We start from the raw sequence: 26,122 nt of genomic DNA, 5'->3' as shown, positions 1-26,122 counted from the left end.
AAGCACTCATATGTTTTGCTGCTGCATCTGTTCTTGACAGCGGGATTGGTTCCTGCGCGCCGCCTTCACGAGCACATGGGGCCGTACTGTACAGTGTTCTTTTTTAATTAACGTTATTGCTCGCTGTATGCTTTCACAGCGCTTACGTTTCTGTTAGAGAGGAGGGAGAGAATTGTTCTCTCTCTCTCTCACTGTATTTATCCTTATTGTGGTAGTTACAAAACTTGTTGCTGTTGTATAACAATAAATGTGCGCGACCTGCATGTTCTGCTCAGCTGTACAGATCTATCTATCTATCTATCTATCTATCTATCTATCTATCTATCTATCTATCTATCTATCTATCTATCTATCTATCTATCTATCTATCTATCTATCTATCTATCTATCTATCTATCTATCTATCTATCTATCTATCTATCTATCTATCTATCTATCTATCTATCTATCTATCTATCTATCTATCTATCTATCTATCTATCTATCTATCTAATCTTGCTAACATATTGATTAACTAACCTACTAACTACTGACGAACGAACAGAACCAAAGTCGGCGCTTTCGTGTCTCCGCATCTGTCCTCCGTTTCCGTATGTGCGTTGCTTTTCGTGCGAGATCATCTTCACGTTGCAAAACTACGTAATCCTCCGAATGAGAACTGCTAGCCGTCGGCGTGTGCATAGCACCACGCAATCGAAGTCGCTGTTCGGACGCTATTAATTTTTCTTTTAAGGGGCCTGTCTTCCCTCTTCAGTCTCCCTTAAAGTAGTAGTATAACGCATATTTTTATAGTTGTAGAAACTCTATCGCCCGCTTCTGGAGAGGAGCGCACTTTGCAGGTATATCGTATTGCCAGAGGCTCCCACGCACAACACAGTGTTTTGGACACGAAAACGTGCTGCGGACCGGGGAAAGAAAAAAAAAGAAAAAGAAACGCCAGCGGGATGTATTTCTCTGCAGATGGCGGCAGGCGAAGAACTGTTTTCGGCCGGATCATACCGCGTATGGCACACGTGGCATATGCTCTGGATTAAGGTAAACGGAGGGTGTACAGAATGGAGCCAGTAGGGGGGGAGAGGCAGGGTACTACGCAGATGCCGTTGCATACTGCCGCAAAGGAGGAGGCCTCCTGTTCTGTAAAAAAACTCACCGATCCAGGAAGGCACCAGGTGCAGAACGCATCGGGGAAAAAGGTGAGCGATCCCCCTCTTCTATACTGTGAGCTGGGGCTTGTTTTCTCCCCACATTGGTGCGCGCGCCTGCTGGTAGAAAAACTGCCGGCGCCGTTGTATGGCTTTCACCTATCAATTAGCGGCGCGTGGTCTTTCAGCGACTGTTGCGCGTTTCCAGAATTCTCTTTTTTTTTTTCGTTCGTTCGTTCGTTGCCGCGTTTTCGGCTAAATTTGCGCCGTGTAGTTGCAATCGAGCTGACCTCCCCAAGCGAACTGCAGGGAGGTCGCGGACGTCAGCGGCAGTTGTTTTTAAACACCGCGCTCGCGTACTGCCTCGGTGGCAGCTGCTTTTTTAGGTTCTTTTTTGTACTTTTTCCCAGTACCTGAACCAAAGAAAAAGTGAAGAAGAACTAAATAACAATAATGATACGGAATCAACGAAATCAATGGCAACGCTGCGAGAGAGGAAAACGAAATAACTGGTTGACGAGAGCCCCTATTTGCTGTTGGCGACAGCCGGCAGTGGTGGATAAAGGAGCGAATCGTGTGCTCGAATGACGGCTCGATCGAGGCCTATTTGGGTGAAGGGAAAGCATATCGGGTTTGGATGGAGAACGCGCAGTACAATTAAGGGACGTCATTACCTTCGGGAGGCATTGCGCAAATCGTCGGATTCACGACACAGAAAATTGTAGCCCGAGGCTGCAAACAGCAGAACATTGCTGGGCTGGGTGACGGCGGTGAGGCAACGTCGTGTCCGCACTAAAGAATCTTCCGATTAGAAATGACTTTATGCGCAAAAATAAGGCACGCACAAGAGAGAGACAGGCGCACTCTCGCAACTGATTTTTATTTTTCCCGATGCTTCGCTTATGTACCCTCAGGCATGCGTATACAAGAACATGAGGTGAGCTCACGTGAGACAGAAACCAAGTCTGATCACATCCTATCAGCAAGGAAACTAAACTCATTCTCGTAAAGTGACAACGACGAAACGCTGATACGCTGGTCACCAAACTTTCTTATACTATACACCGCCTCTGCTAGTTGGCGCATCAGACGTTACTAAGCCGTCTGATGTTGCAGTACGGCAGATAGTGTACCCGGAAACGAAGAGAAAAGTAATTTCAAGTACGAAGACGATAATAATAATAATAATAATAATAATAATAATAATAATAATAATAATAATAATAATAATAATAATAATAATAATAATAATAATAATAATAATAATAATAATAATAATAATAAATGCATTTGTCGAGTGTTCAAGATAAAACCAGGAAGAAACGCAGGACGCAAAGTGTACAGTCGGCGTCAGACATCATCCGAAGACACACCAACTTTCAACAAACAGGGGCTCTAAGAAGCAAACACTGAATTCTTTGGAAACATTGAGCAGAAAAACCTGCAGCACAGACTGACTGACGGACGGACGGACGGACGGACGGACACACAGACACTGTCAAAGTGGCAAATGTTCGCTAAGAAATGCTTCGCATTTAAAAAAAAAAATTACCAATTGTTTACAGAAATTACGACACAAACTCCTTAAGCACAGTGTGGTGTCAATGGCTATTTACCGTAAGCACTGCTCACGTTAAGTCTAATGGCTGAGGATCTGTTTCGACCTTTAACCTTATGACACGCGCGCCCAGTACGGAAATCACACAGAAAAAAAAAAAAAAAAAAAAACGCTGGGAGAAAGTATTCTTTTCGCCGCTTTTCTGGCCCCCCAGTGCCGCGTTCGCATTGTGCCACCTTCTCGGAGAGACGCGGGTGGCGGCGGATATCGCGCGCACCAGCGGCGGCTTTTCCGCCATCTGCATCATTCACGCCGGCAGCTCGCGCTCCGCGCTTTTATATTCGCGCCACAGCGTCTCTTCCACCTCCTCGCCCACCTGGCTGCTCCAGCAGGAGAATCGGCGCATAACCACTTCTTCTTTCCTCCCCGGCTCAGTATGTGTGTCCTTCCGTTAGAGTCTTTTCGGGAAGGTTGCGAGGATCAAGGGCTCTTCTTTCTCGAATTCGCGAACCCCGGGGGCAAGAAGAAGAAGCGGCGGGGGAATGCCGAAAAGAAAAGTCGGGGGCTCCTCGTTGTCGGTGGGGAGGGTCTCGATTCTTGAAAGGAGTCCCCCCCCGCATGCAGTGTGGCGGCACGCGCCAGCCGACGGACGCGTGCTGCTGCTTCTGGCGCGCGCTGTGTGCATCTCGCGCGTGCGTTGCGTGTGGCTGGCAGCAGCAGCAGCAGCCTGTTGGCGGCGTTGCAGCGCGTGGCGTTGCCAGCTGGTCTTTCCGGCGTCTGCCGCAGCTGGCGCGAGCGACGCTTGAGCGCTCGCACAAGACACGACCACACGGTCTCGCACCAGCGCCGGCCTCACCCCCCTCTCCCACACCGCGGCGCTTTCTGCTGGCGGCTGCTTCACCAGCGGCGGCGGCGGCGGCTTTGGCTGCTGAGCCCAGGAGGGGGCTAGCTTCGCTCTGGCGCGTGGCTCCTCCGCACCGCTCGGTGCTAACAATCCGCGGGGGCGGTTGAGGGGGAGGGCTCTTGACGGCGCTTGAGTGTATTGCGCGCAAGACGCGCGCCTGCGTGCGTGTTCGTGTCAGTCAACCGGTGGTAGACAACAGACCTGGGGTGGGGGAGAGAGGGTGCAGCGGGGGACTTGGTGGGTCGTGGCCTAGTGGAGGCTCCCGCGTTATAACGGAGTGAGAGTCAAGGGGGGCACCGGTTAGTGGACTGCGCTAGTCTGCCACGCGCCGCGCCGTGCCTGGTGAAAGTGGAAGCGTGTGCAGAGTCCTAGAATGCAAAACGGGAAAGAAAGAGAAAAAAAAAGTAAAGAGAAAAGGAAAGGAGCAGGAATGGACGGCACCGTGGCTTTAGTGGCGAGGTCCTGCTCTCCAGGGAATATAGGCACGGCTCGGAACGGAGTTGCACGAGGCGAACAACCTTCGAGGAAGCAAGAAAACTGTACAAAACCGCACGAAGCAACGAAAAGAGAGTCACTGCTGCGTCGGCAGAGAAACGATGGGGGTGGGGGGCGGCAGTCCTCCTCCTCCTCTCGCGAGAGGCGTTACAACGCGAGAGTCGTCGGCGAGCACACGAGGGCAGCGGACAAGAGCGCGTCGAACGCAGCCAGTTTACACAAGGCGGCATGGCGGCGGGGCCCTCTAATGTGTAGTGAATAGAAATGAATGGCAGCGGCGGCCGCACGGGAGGGGTCGGGCCGGGCCGCTAAATCGGTTTAGCCGTAAATGACTTGTCTGTGATGCTCGCGTATGTGCCCTCGAGCATTCGCCTGGGCCGGAGGTCCGCGGCAAAAGAGCGGCTCGTCTGCACACCATCTTGTGTGTGTGTGTGTGTGTTGCTCGCTGGGTTAGTGCCCCCCCTCCTGCCGACTTCCTCGTCTTTTCCCCCCTCTGGCCGTCATTAGCCAAAGCAAACAGCTCGTCGTGCAAGATACACGCGGCCGGCCGAGTGAGCGAGTGAAGCGACGGAACGGCGTGCCTTTTCCCTTTGCTTATGTGTGTGTGTGTGTACGCTCGCGTTCGCGTCTGCGTGGAGAGACGCTGATCAGGTTAGCTTTAAATTTAGGCCGCCATCATGGCCCGGAGGTCGCTCCGAGCGCAGTGCCCCCTCCAAGATTGTGCAATATTGTAGAAGCTGAGGAGGCGTTCTTAGAGCGGTCCAGCGCTGTATTGTGTTCTGTGGAGAAGAGTTGACGAAATAAAATAGATAACACCGGGACGGTGCATAGATTTTCCTGCAAGAATTACTACGGGGAACCGTGGCGCTAGTGTGTGCAGGAGCTGCGAGTACGATGGTTGAGAAACTCTGGCTTTGTTCAAACGGCTTTGTGACTTTGTCAAATTGGTCGCTTACAACTGCTGTAAATGCAACAGCTCGCGAGTGATTACGTATGCGCCCGCAGACTTATTAGGGAGTTTTAGAAATAGGGCACGTTTAATCAGGGGACGCTGTCGGCCAGGCGTACGAAAGAACGCAAAGAAATTGCAAAATGCGTACAAGGGAGTTTGGGTTTTTGGATATACGCGAGACCGCTTGGGACGCTATTTCTAAAACTCTCACGTGCCTTGTTTTGTTTTGAAAACTGTGATTGCTTGGAAATTTAGAAAGATAAAGCATAACAAGTAACGCCACAAGAACTCCTGCAATTGCCACAATCACTATTAGACAAACTCATGTAGCCGTCATTCCCTTGGTCGCTGCGGTGATGTCAGCACCACATTTTCCTCTAGTGACTTTTGTATGTAGGGAACTCTATGGGTTAGGCGTAAGTGTATAGGCTAAGAGATTTATTACTGGTTTTCAGCTTGTACGAAGTGCGCCGACGAACCTTAATAACAGCGCCGCGTGGGTTGGATGTCGCTTACTCGGCGGTATAAGCGTAGGTCTCGTGACCGCGTTTAATTGCGATGGTTCGCCAGTTCGCAAGCAGCAGAGGAGTCGCACGTTCCTGACGTTGCTGTTAGCTATACTGCGTTGCTCCGGGCAACAGAAGAAAGTAATGGCTGAGAGGTTAACCAGACGCACGTCAGGTTGGCTATCCTGAACTGCTGGAGAGGGTATAGGGATGAAAAGAGAGAGAGCGCAGTTTCGCGCACATTTGAAGGTATACACGTACCCAACCCATAAACGGTCGCCAACACCTGTCGACTTGAGGTGCTGCAATAACGCTCTCGCGGCTTTCAGTATACATGCTAATGACGCGGTGTACTAAAGATGGAGGTGTGCTCACAATCTCACCCACTGATTTCGTGCCAGTTTCACTTGTTTTCTCTCTTACTCATTTTTCACAGTTTACACAATACGAATGAGATTTTCCGTTATCCAAGTTGCTTGCTGCATTATTTAGTGTACTCGCCTTCTCTAAAGATGACGTCGTCCTTTTACTGGGACATTGCATATATCATCATCATCAGCCTATATTTATGTCCACTGCAGGACGAAGGCCTCTCCCTGTGGTCTCCAATTACCCCTGTCTTGCGCTAGCCTATTCCAAAGTTGCGCATGCAAATTTCCTAACTTCATCATCCCACCTGATTTTCTGCCGTTCTCGACTGCGCTTCCCTTCTCTTGGTATCCATTCTGTAACCCTAATGGTCCACCGGTTATCCATCCTACGCATTACATGGCCTGCCCAGCTCCATTTCTTTCGCTTAATGTCAACTAGAATATCGGCTATTCCCGTCTATGGTCTATATAGACCACGTTAGTTTTGCAAGATGTCATTTTTCTTTTTGGAGCGGGGCAACATTTTTATTCTTGTTCACTGCCCAGCCGAACATGAAAGGATATATTGAAAGTAATCAATTCAGTAAATAATCAGGTAATTGACCATTTGTATCCTATACGGCAGAAAATTAGGTGGGGTGATGAAATTGGGGAATTCGCAGGCGCAAGTTGGAATCAGCTAGCGCAAAACAGGGGTAATTGGAGATCGTATACGGAGAGGCCTTTGTCCTGCAGTGGGCATAAAAATATGCTAATGATGATCCTGTACCTTGGCACTCATTTTTTTTAAGGCATGGAACGCAGCTATAAAAACACACCGAAATTATTTTTGTAAATCTTGTTTTAACCGGAAAAGCTGAGAATTCGAAGAAGGAAAAATCCTTTTGCGGGCAGTTATCTATGGGAATTGTAATATTACGTAAAATTTAACAACATGAAAGCAGTGAGGAGTTAGCATTGAACTTTCAATCACTGGATCGGTGATTGAAATATTAGGGGCAGATTTTCGTTTATGAATATCACTAAGTCGTTATGATCGCAGTGACGTGTAAGTGCAATTGCGCTATCATTAAAGGTATCTCGTGGTCAGGCGTCATTGACGGCCTGTCACAATCTGTGTAACTATAGACTACTTGCGGCTACTTCAAAATTTTTTGGTAGGTTCAGTTACTTCGCTGCATGATCGGCACATGTCGTGTTTGAGTCACGAGGGCACCGCCTCGGCATCACTGCAAGTTCAATTCTTGCAAGTATACGGAGTGGTCCAGTGTAAAGTGAGCACTTAATTGGCAATCAGGGTGAAATATTACAGAAGATATGCGAGTTTAACCCTCCCTTTTTGATACTTTCACTTAATTGGCAATCAGGGTGAAATATTACAGAAGATATGCGAGTTTAACCCTCCCTTTTTGATACTTTCTAATGAGTCATATAGTCTCGAAGAATGTACGCTCCGTAGTGCTTCGTTCTTAATCAGAGAGCAAGAACACGGACAATAGACGAGTTTAAATACAAATCACGCGTACCCTTTTATATTAGTCGAGCATATACAGAGATTTCCCGCTCATGAAAATATGCAAACAGCGCGCAGACCCGTGATCTGCGACGCTGACGGAAACGTCGAACGCGCTATTGTAAACTATACGTGCTAACTGTGGTTCGGTCACGGAAGAGAGAGAGAAAAAAATGCGTGCTTTTGATTAAAGGCTGAAAAAGTGCGCCGAATAATAAAAAAGAAAAAAAAATGAAAGGAAGAAAAAGAAAACGAGAGCTTTGATGCCTAAGTACTATACAACAAGTAGAACACTTAATGTTGCACGAGTTACTCTTCTTAAAGTGGCGCCGAATACGATAATAACTTCAATACTTCTTTTGCGTACTTTGTATCTATAGCATACAGTGTATATACAAAAATTACTAGATGGAACTGTGGCGATCTGCACATACAGCGCAGGAGCTGCACATACAGCGGCTCATCCTGCGTGGAATGATGGATATACGGTAGTGCATGGATTTGCCTAAACTTCATCTTTCTGGCTTCACACGACTGTCCGAGTTTGTAAATTAATAATTTTCAACGAAATATTGCGTTTATATGCAATCCATTCGCAATGATTACGTACGCGCACGGAGACTCGATCGTTGCCTTGCTGCGTTTAGAAAACTGAGCGCTTGTAAAGTTAGAAAGATGAAGCGTAATAAACAACACCACAAGAACGTCCACACGATTCCCATGGTATTGTTGAGCGATCTCGGCGCCATTGTACCACCTAGTAATGTTTGTAGGAAACTCTATGCCTTGTTATGCATCAGTTGGATAGAAAACCGTTCACCTTGAACAAGATCTTGGGACTATGGCCTCGCATATCGCAGCTACAAAAGGCCACAAAAAGCGCTGCTGCGATTTTTGAAAAACTACCGGAGGATTGAGTGACCGTCTGTGATCCGGACTGAGTGACTGTCAGTGATACAGAGCAGAAAACTGTGACCGCGTCGGCGATATCCACAGTGGACTTTCTCGTGTTCTCTTAATCTTTCCATCTCATTTTCCCTTCCCCCAGTGTAGGGTAGCCAACCGGGCTCAGTCCTGGGTAACCTCTCTGCCTTTTACAGCGAAGCTGTTAAGGGCTAGGTTCCAGGAGATCGTGTCCGCGTGTAGAAAAGCCACGTGACCTAGCGGGAGGGGAGAGGACACGAGCTCAACCCTGTGAGAATGCTGTGAGAGGGTGCAGAAGAAAAGAACGAAGAGGGGGGTTGACGTAAGTCGCGCCGTCCAGTAATCGCGTTGGAGCGGGAGAGCGTGACTCGCGCCAACCAGTGGCAGTGTAGGAAAAAAGTAGGTCAACGGAGGAGTGGGGTGTTAGAGGAGTTCGCGTTAGCGTTGGTTGTATCTACGGAGCTGTGGTCAAAGGCTCTTGTCTGGGAACGTCGTTGAAAAGCGTGAGGAACGCGCAAAGAACGCCGTCGCTCGTGGACGCCGAGCCAGTTCTTTCAGAGCCGGGCATTGTATAGCCATCGTCTAAGTGTTAAAAATACCCCATTGTGCTACTCGGAGCCGGCGCCGAAACCTCTTTCCCGAGCACGTTGCGAAGGGGTCGGTTTACCATTTTGTAGCCAAATTCAACATAGCAAATCCCCAATATATAGCTAAACCCCAACATAGCAAATCTCACCAGAGCGCCATCTTCGCTGGACTTCCCTCTTCACAGGGTGGAAGGGCTCTGACTTTTCATTTATCATCCCTCTCTCTCTCTCTCTGTATGACTTGTGTACAGTGCACTAATGTCCCGTTTCACAGCAATGCACCGTTTTAGTGACGCAATGCGGTGCAGCGATGCTCTCGGTGTTGGGGCCGATGAGAGTCGGAGTCTCGAACCAGCAGGCGAGGGAGGTTATTGCGGGGTGGCCCACCGGGGGTCTCGGCGTCTCGCTGTTCCTAATTGAGGGTGCGGTCTCGGGGGCGATTCCGTGTACGAGAATAGGCCTGCGCGGGGAGGAGCGGGCAATAAATCGCGCAAAGGAGCCGCTTGCGTCGGCAACTATTATGGTTGGTGCCCGCTTTTCACTGAAATGAATGGTCACGATCGGGACGCCCCATTGTTCCTCCCGAAACAGCGGTTCTTTGCCATGGCTCGTCGAAACCGAAGTGAACTCGGGAGTTCTTGCTCTCGGTTTCAGACGGAAGCGAGCGTAGCGTGTCTATAGTGCACTCGTGGCAGCGGTATTGATGTTGACATCTATCTATCTATCTATCTATCTATCTATCTATCTATCTATCTATCTATCTATCTATCTATCTATCTATCTATCTATCTATCTATCTATCTATCTATCTATCTATCTATCTATCTATCTATCTATCTATCTATCTATCTATCTATCTATCTATCTATCTATCTATCTATCTATCATGTATGTATGTATGTATGTATGTATGTATGTATGTATGTATGTATGTATGTATGTATGTATGTATGTATGTATGTATGTATGTATGTGTGTGTGTATGTATGTATGTATGTATGTATGTATGTATGTATGTATGTGTGTGTGTGTGTGCGTGCGTGCGTGCGTGCGTGCGTGCGTGCGTGCGTGTGTGTGTGTGTGGAAGAAAGCATACAGACCACGTACATTATAAGCTCGAAAATTTATTGTTATAGAAAAGCAACAATTTCGTAAACTGCTTATAATAAGAATAAATAGAGTGAGAGAAAAAGAACATAAAAATAAGCACTGTGAAAACCAACAGCGAGCGCTAGCTAACTTGATGAAAGAACATTGTACAGTGCGACCCATTGTTAAAGGGAACATTAGTATTTCGGGACTGATTATAGAGCCCAGTTTTCAAGCTCGGCAATAATTAAAAGTTTACCGAACGCGTCGCATCAAGCAGTTCTTTCGTATGAAGTTGATACGTTAAAGTTTATTGGTTTGCATAATAATTAGCTGTGTGGATCGTACTCTACGTGCATAATTCTCGATTTCCAGGCAAACGCGACGCACCGAATTTATAAAGCTTGTGCATATGTGCTTATGAGAGTCGCAAGATAGAACGGTCACGGCGCAGCATTGGACGGTGACATGTTGCTGCTAATACACGTGCGTGCGTGTAGCGGCATGAATGGACAGTCGGCCGAAAAAGTGCACGGAACACGGTCTCCACGACAAATGTGAATTCCTGCTTCGTTAAGTATGGCCAGCTGGCAGTCGTAAGTTCGTGGATCTCGATGTGTAGGTCGCAGAGGCTGCACAATGGCACTTTGAATTCGAGGTTATATATATATATATATATATATATATATATATATATATATATATATATATAAACGCTGCTCAAACGCTGCTCGCATGCAGTGCGTCTACAGACTGTTTCAATGCACGTACAGCCGGCCACAGTCTGTAGACGCACTGCATGTGAGCAGCGTTTGAGGCGCTGCAGCCATGACGGCTCGGCTTTCTATCACATAAGTTAAATCCGCATTGTCGCCACCTCCTGTTCATCTATACATGCGGAAGCCGCACGTGACTGTTACATTTATGGCGTGATTTCAGGAGGCCATTATATCTGCCGTTGTATGAATGGGCAGCGCGAAAAGCAGTTGCCGCATTCCGCACTGTATACGCTTCGCCGCAAGCATTTCTAGTAACAAATAAGGCAACACATTGTCCTGTAAAAGATAGGCATTCTCTTTGCCTGGCCTAACATGCTTCACCAGATGACGCGGGTGATGGTGTCAAGTGACGAATTCGTACGCACGCACACAGCACACGAAAATCACCACTAGCGCTGCTCGGATTTAATTTTTAACGCAGTTGTATTTTAAAGCAGCCGTTGAGGCCGCATAGCGCGTGCAGACGCATACCACGTGATTCAAGTCACCGCAGACGTTGTACTCGTTGCACTGCGGCCAAGTCGTCGAATGCAGTTTGTGCGACAAGTACAGTTCGTATGGGCGACATGTAACCGAATACGGTGTAAACACCGCGCTGGTACAAGTTCACTCACCGATGTGATTTCAGAACATTTTCAGAATTCGAGTTGGCTCCATTTAAGATGCATTTAAGGCACAAAATAGAGTGGTATTCACACATACAAGTGTCTTACAATGCGTCCTCTACAGAAAAGTGTTGGCGTTGAAGCGTTTACTAAAATAATTATAAAAGGTCTCCGCCCACGAGGAGTGCATGGATCCATCCACAAAGGAGGAGGCGGGTTAAAATATTGTTGATTATTTTTTGAGTCGCCTAGAAAACGAAGGAAGTACTGCAGTACGAGTGAACAGCGAGCACTGCTATAGGGACAGTGGAAGATGACGAAAGCATATAGGGCTGACTGGCAATTTCGTTATATACTGTATACGCACCAAGTTGACAAGGCTATAGAGCGAAGGGTGTTGGCATTTACACGGTGCGGAGAACCCGGGGTGTCCGAAAAACAGGATGCATATCTCAAATGATGCACGCACGAAAGAGCTTCGCGTCGTTGTTATATAGCATATCGCGTATATGTGTTGTCAAACTTCCTGCAAGTTGGGCTGAAGCACCTGCAGGTTTTGCGAAAAACTGCGCTTTTACTACTCTTGGCCGGCCACGTGCGCATGATGCCGGGTGCGTCGAATTTCTCTCGAGCCTTATCAGAAAAAAAAAAAAAAATTCTCGTTCATCGGGCTACCTGCCCATTATCGTGATAACAAATAACGTGAATTATAATGGGACACTATAGAGAGGGAAATAATTTGAGCTGCATGAGTAGGTTACCTTTCTACGATAAAAGGGAAAATCATCAAATTTAAAAAATAGCCACTTTTACCGTAAGAGTGGGCGCTAGAATGTAGAAATAACGCAAAAAGTGAGCGAAAAATAATGAAAATAGAGTCTTGAAAGAATAATTTATTGGTCTAAACTGATTCAGTGTGTCTTTTTTTTTCTTCTTTTTTTTAGTGTCTCTTTAAGGTGTAAGCATATAATGTATGTTCATTGAGGAGGGATTTTGCATGCAAGTTGTGAAGCGACTAGGTTGGTTTGATTGTTCAGACGACAGGAAATAGTACGTTTTTATAGGGTCATGGTTAGAGAATATATGGTTCATGCTTACTCCGGATTCCGTACACGGGGCAGCTGGTAATGTTCGTTTTCATTCATGCGTTTCCTTTTCTTTGTGTGTGTTTCCATATATGTGTAGCAGCCATAGCGAGATGCTGGAGGCATTTCTAACCATCCGGCAAAAGAGAGAGACGGATATAAATCTAAGGCAGGGAGGTTCCCGGTTGGCTACTCTGCGCTGGCGGATAGCTGAAAGGGGAGGGAAATATTAAGACAAGGAGATAAAGTCCAGTGCTGATATCACCGACGTATAGTGAAAATTATCAGCGTTGTGTCACAGATGGTCGGCAAGTCGGGAGAAACGCGGCAGATTATATAGCGGCAGTTAAGTGACTTCGAACCTGCAGTGGTTCAGTTTCGTTCTCGAACTTGGCTAATTTATTTATTTATTTATTTATTTATTTATTTATTTATTTATTTATTTATTTATTTATTTATTTATTTATTTATTTATTTATTTATTTATTTCGAAAAGCTTGAGTGGTGCCTTCATATCGAAACAAAGCTCACGTGGCTGTACAAGAACTTTTTCTCAACTACGGGACTATACGGGCATATACAACTCTCGTCTATGTGACGTTCGTACACTCTGTGTGTGTGATGCGACTTGTCGAGGTGTGGCTTGCTCTTCTCTTCCCATTCCTTATTATCTTATTTTCGAGCGGGTGGGCGGGGTGTCCTTTTCAACAGACAGTTGCTAGCCTGCTCCCCTTTCTGCCTGCATATGCATGGTGTTTATGTACGCTTACACGTTTAATAATAATAATCATCGCGGATTTCCTGTTCACGTAAGTACTGACGCCTGCGATTGAAACGAGCGAACCGGACAGCCCTGTGGGCGCGATCTCGTTAAGTCCCGGTCTCTGCGTGACACATTCTTTCCGGTACGTCTCCGTATATACGTGCCAATAAAGAGCGCGAACTTACGGTCTGTGCTTTTACGGCGCTCTGGCGCGAACAGTTATCGTGGGGAGGTTATCGGCGAGAACTTTGCTTTAGACCGAGCGTGAACGGTTATCGCAGCCTCGTAGATAAAGAGCGGTGCCTTGTTTGTTTCCGCTAACCGGCCAGAGTATATAGTCGTAAGTGGGCGATGATGCGTTTCCTATGCGAGGGTAAAGCGACGCTGTTGCCGAATTTACTCGTGCAAGACCCGCACAATTTCTTTCTTTTTCTCGTTTTCTTTTTTAGTCTTGTCAGGGTGAGGCCTTTTTTTTTTTTTACGCTAGTTGGCAATACGACTAAGCAGATGATCTGCAGAATAATGTAAAGCTGGTTGTACGCTACAGACGCAGTTATTCAAGTTTCAGCACCGCTTCATCTTTCGTTGCTCCCGCTCTCGATGTCACTGCCGCTCTGACGTCACAGAGCTTACGTCATCGAGACGCCCCCAAAGATGGTCGTCCTGGGTGCCGTCCATGCTATTAGATATTCCCGCAGCTTTAAAACGTTTAGCGACGGTATCAATTTATGCCAGACGCAATGCGTTCAGAATCAAATCGCTGAAACTTCCTTTCTTAAAAAAAAAAAAAAAAATGACCTGGAAAGTGTGATGGGGGGGGCTGCAGATCTTAGACGAGTAAATGCGGTAGAGTGCGTGGAATGTGCCTCTTTACGTTCTCTCCGATTGGGTTTTGTCGGCAAACGAAAAGCCGTTGTAACTGGACCGGAACACGGCTTGGGACGACGTCTCTCCCGGCCAAAACATGCACGTCAAAGAACAACCGCGTCTCTCAGATGCCGACTGCTCGCGCCGTGATTCAGTTTTGATCAGACAATATACAACTGAACCAGTCTGAGATTTTCGGCTCGGTCCGCTGTGATTTCATCTTAAGGATCACTTTCGATCAACTCGAACTTTTTACTTCCTGGAACAAAGTACTGCCCAAGTAATGTTTCTGCGTCCAGAACCAGCCGAGATTAACGGTACCGGTATTATAACGTACCGGTTATTAAAAATACGGCTTAATCGTGCAGATAAATTTTGTAGCGTTAGCTACACTGGCCTAGCCAAGGCCGTTTCGCGCGGCACATCAAGAGCCGTGCTGCGCATGCGCAAGGATCAGTGATGTCACACGGCTTGCGCACCGGAGCCACCGGAGCCGGCACCTCTCGCGCACTCCGCCGCCGCCGCGCGCGACTCACCGCCGCCGGTCTGCGCATTCCAGAGGAGTGACGTCGTAGCCGTGGTAGACGCACTGGCGCCGGCGCGCGCTCGCTGTGCAGTCGCCGTCTGACACTGCGCTGGAGCCGCTGCGCTTCTGACTGGCGTTTCCCAGTGTGGTATAGCCATGGAGAAGGAGAGCGCAAATGCTGCTCAACAGCGCAGAAGAACGGAGAAGCTTGACCCATCGGATCCCGAAGTAGTTGCCTGGCAATTAGCGGTTGAGCGTAGGAGGAATGAACAGAAGAAGGCTAAACGTGCTGCGGAGACACTGGAGCAAAGGGACGAACGTCTAGCAAAGCGGCGTCGCCAGGAGGCTGAGCGACGTGCCCGACCACCCCTGCAGCAACAACAAAACGCCGTCGATGACGTCAAGGCTCGCCGATCGACTGAATATACTGTGAAACTCAGCGAAAGCGCCAGTGCGACTCGGACCTTCCAGACGGACTTCGTAAACAATCCGTTTGGATGTGTGTGCGACGTGTGCGAAAGACTATGGCACATGAAAGACTTGACGCCGCTGAGTAGTGTGTCATTGTGTGTGTCATTGGAGCAGCAGTAAACATGACAATCAAGCTAATCCTTGACAATCTAGACAACCAGGAAAGCTAAGAATAATCAGCTGAAGCTTTGCTAACGCTACGTATATCCTGGCATAGCCGAGCTAAGCCACTGCAACATTTTTTTGTATAGCGAATAGTTAGCTGTAGATGACTGTTGGGAAACACGCGGCGAAAGATGAATGGTATGCACCTGCTTCGCAAATGTGTCTTTAGAGATGCGTGCCTGTGTTCGGTGTGTTCGTGTGTGTTAATTCTCATTTGGCGCTTTGTAAAAGTAATCATAATTCAGTTTCGGCATCTTAGTGCGTGTGCGTGCTTCGCTTATTAAATCGACGTTATTCACTTTTGGATAGCCCAGACGAAGCCAGTGGTTCGGATCATGGCTTAACTAACTGTAGTCAACTGTACGCCAGACACCCTCCTTTTCTAAAAGCGTGCTGTATTATGGAGACTGTCGCCGCTCAGGTCCATGCATACAGTTAGGCGGTATTACAGAGGAAGAATGGTGGTGGTGATGTTGCAGCAGGCGAGGTTGAGCTGGCATACATAGCCGGCAATTGTTCCGCCTGAGCCTAACTCAAGAACAGCAGCAGGTTGACATTGTTTTGCAGCGGTGGGCGACAAAACATTGTACCATATGATGCACAATGTTGTTTTTTTCTTATTCTCCACCGCGTACACATTCGTACCCGCATCGTCGTCTGTTGTCGTCATCTGCTAACAGTATATAGTCTTCGTGAACGGCGCTCACTTGGTTGCTGTGCGTGCAGTAACTATATATATTTGCCCCTGCTACCGTGTCACCGCGAGATCGCACTAAGCTACGCGTTCTTTCTTTCCTTTTTTAGAAAGTTTTTGTCATTGTGCAAAATTAGGTGTGCTGTGACTGGTTTCTCCTACTACAGGAGAGAAGAAGGAATTTGGAACTAAATGGGTGCGAGGGTTATCTTTTACATTCGCTTGCACTATCGCGAGGATACCGTCTAATTACTGGCATTAATTGTGTCTGAATTCAAGAGAAAGGTGTTGACCCGAGGGCAAGATACGCGGCGCATGCCACACATATGCAGTAACCGGTCGTCTATGTGAACTATAGAAATTGCTGACAACTGCGAGCTACACGATTGCGGGAAACTCCGGAAAACGTGAGCAGGATCGACGTCCGACAGGAGTGATTGGTCTGGAGATGTCTTTTTCCTTGTGGCGGACTTCATACCTCCGATGGTGACTATATATACAGAGAATGGGTGTTCACGTTCCTGCTGTAGACCTGCACACCGTGACGTCACTGATATAAGTACCTATACCGCTCCCTATATCCCGACCGTCGTGTCGCCGTAGGTTCCGGAAGGTTCTACCAGGGCCCGTATTCACAGAAACTTTCTTACGCTAGAATTGTTCGTAACAGCAGATGCCAGGCACTGGGGAGGCCGAACATACTATTATCCATAGCGGCCGCCCAGTGGCGCACATCACTTCCGAAACTGAAACATTCACGAATTCGACGTCTGGTTTCCTAGCCGCCGTAGGCCTCTTATCGAAGTAAAAAGAAGCTGGCTATATATAGCCTTGCAAGTCATCGCGACAAACGTTTGAAGCGACGTTGACACAACTAACGGCAGAGGGCAGCCTTTCTCTGATATGCGGCTGCGCGCCGTGACGTCACAGCGCTCTCGTTTACAAACATGAAGTTATATACGTCTGCAATACGAACGCGAGGCACTCGGTGTGTGCTGCGCCTATGCTGTATGCACCATTGCACCGTGCTCCGACGATTTGCGTCCGTAAATGATGTCCGCGCTGCGAGACAAGGATCAGTCTACATATCTCTCTATTCAAATAAGCGAGCCTTCCTCGGCGGGCCTTTCTCGGTGTATCTGGATCACCCGTGCGTATAAAGACGGCAGGCACTCTCAAGCCATGCTGCCGGAGGGGGATGCCGCTAAAGAGGTAGTGAAGAAAGGCGGGGATGGACCAGTGGAGACGATTACATGCGAAAGCGGGTTCCCCTACGTTTCGACACGCTGATTAAGGGGTTGCGCGCCCATTAATGTTGCCGCCGGCGGAGGGGAGGCCAGCAAAATGGTCGGGGCGGTTTTGCACCTCTCATCGGGGATGCACATGCATGCCGACGGAGTCGCGGCGCTCAGCGTATATAGTCATCGAACCCCGCGACCTCTGGCGGGGATCAATGGCTCGCCGCCCGACCACGGCGGGTGGCCTCTTGAGCGCGGTGATTAACGAGGCCCCAATCGCCCGCTCTTTTGTTTCGTTAAAAAGCGTGCAGCTGCGCGTGGCGTGCCGAGGCAAGTGACTACGTCCGCGGAAGAAAATAGTACCGGATACGCACTGGCCGCGCCCTGTGCCGTATGGTTGTCGGCGGTGATAAGTATAAACTCTCAACATCGCTTACGCTTCAAAGTGCTACAGCGCGACTCTGGACGAGGGCAGATATATAGAACAGACAGGGACAAGCGACTACTTTCAACTGGGAACATTTATTACAAACTCGAAATGTATGCGTGTTGCGGAATACAACCAAAAGAATAAGCACGAAAAGCAGCACAGACCAAATACTATAATGAAAACACGGCTCGCTGTCGCCTATGCTGTGTACACCATTGGCATGCTGACTGAATCATGCAGAATCAACTAGGCCAATGTTGACCTTACTAAGTGCTTAATCATTGGAGCTTATTGTAGTCGGTAGATATTGATAGTTGTATGAGCATCCCTTTGAAACGGTGTAGTGGCACATGTCTCATGTTCTACAAAACTTTCTGGTGCACCTTAAATCTTTAAATACCTTCACACTCTATAAGCTACATTATCTACTGTAAGTTCGTAGTAGCTTGCACTGCCCTCAAGCGACCCGGTAAGAAAGCAAGAAGCGAACAGCACATGCAACGCCTTTATTAATTTTTTCCCTAAGGATCTATACCAACATGATTGCTAATTTATTTCACGTCTGCTGTTGTTCCAAACACGCGTTTGCAGACATTTCCTTAGTGGCATGCCAGCTGGTGTTGTAGTGTCGTCTGCACCTGTTTTTGTTTTCATCCGTAATAGGCGACATGGGAACGACATGTCGTACCCATGGCAGCTGTAGGCATAGGTAGTCAACATTGATTTTCCCATTCTTTCCTTTTTATTTTATTGAAATGAAAATAAAAGAATCACCGTCCTTGTTGCTTCAGGCGTTCTAGTAGCGCTATTCATTACGCCTCATGCTTATAAATTTCCAAGCCATCACGCTTCTCGGAGCACAGCAAAGCAATAAGCTTCTGCGCACATGCGAGTCGCTGCGAATTGCTGCATTTATAACGCAATTTTTTGTTGCAAATGATATCAATTCGCAAAGCCATCTTGAAACCAGAAGGACGGAAGTTTAGGAAAATTCACGTACTAGCCATAATTCTCAGTGCTGGCTTAACCTCCATACGTTCAGCTCCCGTGTACTTTCAGCGCTTACACGGTTCGCCAGTGAAAGGTTAGGGTGCTTAATTAAGGTCCCTAGAAAAAACAAGTTCACTTGTTTTAGCTCTAGGGACCTTAAGGCACCGTAAGGCTGCCGCATCTATGCACCCTATAGTGAAAGGTCATGCAAGTGCGCCCTCTGGTGCATCGCACTTGCTGTTCGTCTCGGAGGAAGAGTATTTTGCCGAACGGTCTTACTCCTTTTCTGTTTCACGCTCCGCGTTCCCCGAAGTGCCGGGTCAGAGCACGGATCGGTGTGCTCACGAGAGCGGAACGGGTGTCCGTGCCTCCGCGGTGGAGTCGCGACCCGCGTCCGCCGCCCCGTCCGCTGCTGGTCAAACGCAGCTGGACAGCTGCTGGCCATTGACGCCGCGGGCTGCAGTCACTCGCCCGTGCGAGTCGCACGAGTGAATGTGTTGCGTAAGGACTGACCGCGGTGGCTCAGCGCCGATGTATACAGCGCTTTGCTATACACCATCCACGCGAGGTCGTAGGTTCGATTTGGTATAGCGGTGGTTGCAGTTCGATGGGGGCGCAATGAAAGAAGAGAGAGAAAAAGAAAAGGGGGGGGGGGGGGCTAGCAAGAAACAAATTAATAGTTCCGCATAAAGCGCAAGGTGCTAATAGCAAATAGTTCGCAATAGACCCACCGCTTGGATGATATTCATTGTATGCAAAGCGCGTCAGACGAGGACGAACAAGGCTGAAACACCCTTTAGAAAGGTGTAAATAGAAATTCAATAACTTTCCTAAACGATGTTTATTGAAGGATTAAGAAACTCAACAGAAAACGCATAGCTTGTCAACGATATTTCTGAGGGGCAGTACGAGCTCCGTCTATCAGTTGAAATGTTATTCGGACAAAACTAGCTGTTATGAATACGAAAGCGACACAAGAAACACTCCTAAGGGTGACATGAACAAAAAATCACGAGCCGTCAACGAAGGCCACTTAGTCACCTGACAGCGTTACCGAAGTGAAGGCTCGAATATTAGCCAGAGCTCGGTAACGCTGTCAACATGTGTTGCTCGGAGATTTCTTGATCTTTCAGCAATTCCCGCTTGTGTGAAATGCCATAGACTGCGAAAACCTTGCAGCCCAGCTTTCACCACCGACTTTGTCTGTTTGGAGTCTCATCTCGTGAACATCCTCATCGTCATCCACCATTCTGTGTCTGTTAACAGCGCACGTCTCGTCGTAACGTTACACACGTTTCGAGACTCCAAGAGTGCAGTAAGTATAGGGAAATAAGGAATGAAAAAAAAAATACGTAAATTTAATTTGCCGTCCGGCCGTCACGTGTGTTAGCGACGATGCCTCGAACCGCTCGCTAGCAGCTCGTCCGTGATCCTTATGCGCGGCGTTATTTCGGTGTCACCGCGGTCCCGTTTCGCCGGAACCACGGACTCGAATCGGCGATGCCGTACGTCGGGTTAATGCACCTCTAAAGGCCCTCAGGGAGCTAAGTTAATCGGGAGATCTTTAACGCGGCGTATTTTATTGATCCGGAGGTAATTTCGGACGTGAAAATCAATCAATCGTACAATAAATAAATAAATTTATTATACGCCGTTCCGAAAGTAAATTGCGCTCAAAAATAGCTGGGCTGATGGCCAACATGGCTAGTACTTGTAGGATCGTCTAGCTGCAAAGACACAGATTTCTTATAGCATATGAACAAGGAATGCAAATGCATATTTACCGAGGTAGCAAGTAAATATGAATACAGGAGACGAAGAACTAATATTCGGAACCTGACTTGGTTGCAAAGATAGGTTCGCTTGCATAATCACGTCATAAAGTTTATCTCGATACTTGCTTCAGTGTTTGTTCCGTCATTCTAAACATGCACGAAAACAATTCCTCTGAATTTCGCTTACCGTATACGCCGCAGCAAATGGGAAGGTTCGTACGGCCATTGCACGCGTGCTTAGTGCTAGCTGTGCAAATAAAAAAAAACTAATAATAATAATAATAATAATAATAATAATAATAATAATAATAATAATAATAATAATAATAATAATAATAATAATAATAATAATAATAATAAAAGAAAGCTTACAAATTGAGCAAACATGAAAGTACGGTCAAGGAGTGAATCAAATAGGTTTTAACAATTCCGGTTGGGATCATCGGTAATGATGGTCAAAGATAACGCTAGTTTCTTTTAGATACGCTGGAATTTCATTGATGGACATTTTACATAAACCACCTCAAGGACGAAACCACCTCACATTCGGGAAGAATCACAGAAGACATTCGTGCTGGCCCGAACCAGCAAGCTCGCAAATGGATGATTAGGAAGTGGAAGCTAGCCAAATCATGTATGCATTGAAACCTTCACATGTGGAGGCGTGGCATACTCCAGCTCGCATCTACCCGAACTCCAAGTAGCATTGACTCGAATGATGGCGCCATTTCGCTCCAACAAAATGGCCGGGTCGAAGCAGAGTGCCCGCCCGAATAGTTTATAGTCCTGAGTAGCAAGTTTACAGCATATACTGGATACAAGACGCGATTACTCGCCGCCGTGCTTAACAGGTTGGACGACCGACGTCTGTCGACTCTGCGATCAGCTGTAGTGTACTTCCAGATGTGTTCTCTCTCTTTCTCTCACCCACGTGCAGGTTAGCAAACCGGAAGCTTGCATTTGCTCAACCTGCCTGTCCCTTTCTTCTCCCTTTCTGAACAACTAAGTGAAATTATTGATTCCTGTATATTTATGCTCGCGTTGATAGTTATATTGTTACGGGAACTCCATACTGGTTCATACTCTATACTTTTAATACCGCACTGTTTACGATATTCAGTATCTCCAGCTTGGTCCGCTTCATCTTCTTCGCCTCCATGTTCAGTCACACGACTATATGTGACCCTGCTCTGTCCTAAACCTTGCGGGAGTCAAGTATGTGACGCACGATGGACTATATCATGCAAGCGGCACGATGTACCAAATGTTGTGTAATGGATGGGAGGGGAAACGAAGGCGGTATAACGCCAGAAGGTTTACTGGAGCCGAGAGTGCAATTTACCGCGTCACTGGCTTGACTCAGTCGAGCGCGCAGCATGCTTATTTATTTTTAGACGAACAGGCCTTCCGCGCAGTGAAAGTCTTCATGCGGGATTCCACATGGGAAAGGTCGCTTTACAGGGGTGGTCGTCGCGATTTGGGTGCGCTCTATATGTGTATACGGATAAAACTTGCCAAACATCCCTTGGCTGCTCCGCACTTGAGGGTGTGCACTTAAGCGTAAAGTTGGCCGCAAAAGCGTATACGGGACACGAGTTCTACGACAAATGTCAGTGTCTGTCTGCTGTTATTTAAGGCACTGCGCTTCTAACTTACCGTGCCTCTGCATGGGTCGCAATTGCTGCTACTGGTTGAATTAGAGGATATGTGCCCAGGCTGTCCAGCACCATGGGGCCGACTGTATGTCGTTTTGACGCTTGTAGAGATGGCATTCGTTGTGTTTTGCTAGAGACCTCGATAATTACCGTGCATCGCGCAACTGGTCATTGTTCAGCCGTACATACATTCGTACGGCACAATTGCGCACGGCTGAACTTAAATGACCGAGCCTTCCTTTGTGTTTTTGACCGGCCTCCTTTATTTCATCGTGTATCATTCTGACTGTTGATCAATCTGATCCGTTCATTACTCTCGACGACGCCATTTCCTTGAGAGCTGCACCACTATTTATATCACGTGTAGCGCCAATAAATGTTGCGAGTCAGCGCAGTAGCCTTTCTGCGCTCAGTACGTGGAAGGTAGCGCAGTGACTATGGCGTTGCGCTCTAGGTTCAGGGTTCGACACCGGCCGCATTTCGATGGGGCGAAATGCAGAAATTTTCGTGTACTCGAGTTTAAGCGCGCGTTAAAGAACAGCGTGTGGTCAAAACAAAATCGGAGTCATCCACTACGGCGCGCCTCGTAATCGAAACGTGGTTTTGGCACGTAAAACCCCATAGTTTAATTTTTAATGATAACTTACACGGCCCATACTACGCATTTTCAGTCTTTTCCGTGGCTGTCTCGCTCGTCTATAGCAGCGTTTTTTTTTTTTTTTTCGATCCATTCACTACAAAAATTTACCCTGTCCGTAAATTGCAAATCGATTCTATGGGGTCCCGTATAGTATAGCCGCGGTACCGACTCCTGCTCTCGTTAGCACGCGGCCGGTCCGGACTCGACCCTGAGGCCATTTGTTCAACAGCGAAACGGCTAAGCAGCTTGAGCCACCATGGCAGGCGTTCAAATTACGTGCGTCCCCTCGCAGCAACACTGCTATACCTAAACCACGATTGGCGCTTAAGGAAAGACAGAGCATCCGGGTTACGTTTAAGCGCACAGTCGTTCTTCCTTTCTATAGTCGATGCTTGCGCCGAGGCTAGAGATGGCAGCTCAAAAGGGGGGAACAAGCTCACCTGTCTCTGTTTAACCGCGCCGGCCTTTCGAAATTGACGACGTGCCGCGTGCGTTGGCAAGAGTTTAGCCGCCCGACACGTGCCTATAGTCGCGCGGCATCGTCGTTCTACCTGAGGACGATCGATTGGGGGGAGTTTGCCAATCGAAGAGCCGCTGCAGTGCTCGTCGCGAAGAGGCGGGCGGGCGTGCAGCTGCCGGAACCGGTGCTTTGTTGTCGCTCCGCAGCTGTCCGGACTTCCGGCGCGCTGCCGCGTCCCGTTCAAAAACGCGCTGTGCGTGCGTGCGTGTGAACAGCGGCGGGAGGCATGCCAGGCCGCTGCGGCGGCGCCTAAAATACAACGCCATGTGCTGCAGGCGGCGTCCCCTGGCGGCGGCGGTGCTGCTGGTGCACTCTTCGGCCGCGCCAGACGAGAGCCGGCATGCGGCCGGGTCGGTGCTGGCAGATGTGGCTCGCCCGCTGTGCCCGAGGAATGTCGCCGCAACGAAGGCCGCCGGACGCCGCCGACCTGAGCGAGAGCAGCTAGGAGGATATGCGACGACGCGGCCCCTGGCTGCTGCTGCCAACCCTGCTGCTCCTGCTCTTCCCGCAACTGCTGCTGCTGCTGCACGCGCCGCCGCCCTGCGTCGACGGTGAGCCGCGCATCTCTTTCACATATCCAACCCTGCTGCTGCGGTAGGCGTGCGCGACGGTGTGTGTGTGTGTGTGTGTGCCGCACACGTTCGATGAATCTTCTCGGGACGACACTAAGCAGCTGCGGCGGCCACGGCGTCGTCGTGCTCGACGGGGGTGCGGTCCCGGCGCGGCTCCTGACCCGGCGACATTTATGGGAAAGGCGCGCTATTGTGCGCGCTGTGCTTTCTGCCGGCTCGCAGCATCCGACCGGGCCCCGGTTGCAACCCTGTCAACCCGTCGCTGCCTCAGCGTCGTCGTCGTCGACTGCGTGTGTGTGTGCCGACGACGACGGGCGCCCGCCCACGGCTTGCGTCTACGCGCCGGTGCCGTACGAATTCGCTCCCCAAAGTTCGCGGGCGTGCGCACGTGCTGCGCCGCTTTCTGGGCACCGGTCGCCCCCGTCGAACGGCCCACCGCCGGCGTCGGAGCAGAAGGCGAGTGCGACACGTCGTCTGCTGCTTTCGGGACGACGACGACGTCGAAAGAAAAAGCGACAGAAAAAGAAAATGTGTGACGTACGGCCGCGATCAGGGGCGGAGTGGTGGGGGGGCATGTGCGTGGCATTTAGCGCTATCGGAGCTACCTGCCTACGCCGGTCGCGCATGCTCAGTGGGTTCCCGTGCGAGGTTTTTATCTCCTCTCGTTCCGTGCTTAGCGAGTCCGAGCACGTATCCTAGCTACGCGTCGTCTGGCTTGCTATGCGTCGTCTGCTGTATGTAAGCGTGGTCTGCTATGCGAGGCGCGTCTGTGCGGCTTTTTTTGCCGGCCCGCCCCCGGCGGCTCCGTCGAGTCTGCACGTCGCTCACCGCAGGATGGCTATCCTCAATGCCCGAGTTCTTTTCGAGGGATGTCTTTCCTTTTTTCTTTATTTCCTCTTACGCGCGGTGGACGAGTGGGAGAAACTTTCCATTCGGGCCCTCTTCTTCGCATGTCCTGCGAGAATCGGGTCCGATTCGTGCTCTAAGCTCTTTTTGTGATGTAGTACTTTCTTGGTGCAGCAGCCGCATTTCGCGTCTGACCGGATTGTTTTCGGAAACACTCCGACGGCGATGGGAGTGGAACCGCTGTTGCATTTGCCGTTAATGTCAGACTCGATTGCTGATATCGTGGTATGGTTGGTCCTTCTCGCCGTTCTCAATTCTTGTCACGTCTAAATGTTCACATCGCGTTTTGTGGAGATACCTTACCACCCAACGCTGAAGCACTGCTATACTGCATTCGAACTGCCGTTGGCGTCGTCGTGATGTCGGGTTTTACGCAGACCGCTCCAGCGCGCTTGGTCGTTTTGCTATCCGAAGAGATATCCGACATTGCCAAGCTCGTGGCTATGCTCGAGTCGTCGATAGTCTGATCATTCTGCTACATTTCGACATTTGGATTAAACGAGCGCTTGTGTTAGCTGGCACTTAGGTAGCAGACGATTTGCCCGTGGAATGCGTTTCGCTGTCTGTTCCAGAGAAGCTAGATGTTTGTTTGTCGTCTGTCCAATCGAATCTCGGTGCGCTTCATGGAAGAACGTTTCGTTGCTCGTTCGCATTCCATTTCGACCGCTTCCACCCACGTACACCCGTGACGAGATCCCGCCGGCCAGCTGTTAGAATCGAACCAGCAGGCATGGCGTGCAGTCCTGTTTCAGTGTGAGTTGGCTTGCTGACTCATCCGACGCGAAAAAGCCGCTTCCTCTTCGCCTTTTCTCTTCTTTCTGTACTTCAGTGAATAGAGGTCCCCTTGCTGGCATATTTCCCCTGTATTTTTCTTACATTATTCCACTGAGATCAGATCAATTTGTGTTTGTTTGATTCCCCCCTCCCCCCCTTTTCTTTTGGGGGGGGGGGTTGGTGTATTGCTCTCGATTTTCTCCGAGTCGATGGAAGTTTTGAAAGCTGCCACTATAGCATCACCCTCTCTGAAGCGCTAATTTGAGTCTGAGAGTATTGTCTCGGCGGTCGGTGCTTCAGCTAGCTGTGCAGTTTCCTACCAAAGAAAAAGAAATGCGGGAGAACTCTGGCACTAATATCTACAAGAATTGCATGTATGGCGGTTCAGCCAGCATCGTAATGTTTGGTAGTTAATGCATTTTCGTTAAGTTCGACTTTACTTGAAGCGGCTTTGTGACTGCAAATTGATCATTTTCAGCGGAGTACTTCGTTATAAAGCAACGATTCGCGTCGATCATGCATGTGTGAATACTTATTTTCCTGTTGTGATGGGAAAGCTGTTGCCTTGGAAATTTAGATATATATAGCATAATAGTTAAGGCCGCAAGAACGTTTGAAGCCACAAG

At 48.7% G+C, this 26,122-nt stretch overlaps 1 protein-coding gene across 3 annotated transcripts in view; it reads left to right on the top strand.

Annotated features, from left to right (window-relative positions):
- LOC119464380 (protein kinase C-binding protein NELL2) overlaps window positions 1-26,122 on the top strand; it is a 104,578-nt gene that overhangs the window by 52,386 nt on the left and 26,070 nt on the right. For 2 of the 3 annotated variants that reach the window (XM_037725320.2, XM_037725317.2), the window contains exon 2: window positions 23,520-23,795. The exons of the other annotated variant lie outside the window; for it this stretch is intronic. In XM_037725320.2, coding sequence (XP_037581248.1) covers window positions 23,696-23,795 — 100 coding nt within the window. In that variant the 5' untranslated portion in view covers window positions 23,520-23,695. The remainder of the gene's footprint in view (window positions 1-23,519; window positions 23,796-26,122) is intronic. 3 annotated transcript variants of the gene reach the window in all.

This window comes from Dermacentor silvarum, chromosome 9 (genome assembly GCF_013339745.2).
Source record: "Dermacentor silvarum isolate Dsil-2018 chromosome 9, BIME_Dsil_1.4, whole genome shotgun sequence".
In the NCBI taxonomy this organism is placed as follows: Eukaryota; Metazoa; Arthropoda; class Arachnida; order Ixodida; family Ixodidae; genus Dermacentor; species Dermacentor silvarum.
The sequence above is the reverse complement of the archived record's forward strand: the minus strand, read 5'-3'. Positions and strand labels throughout refer to the sequence as shown.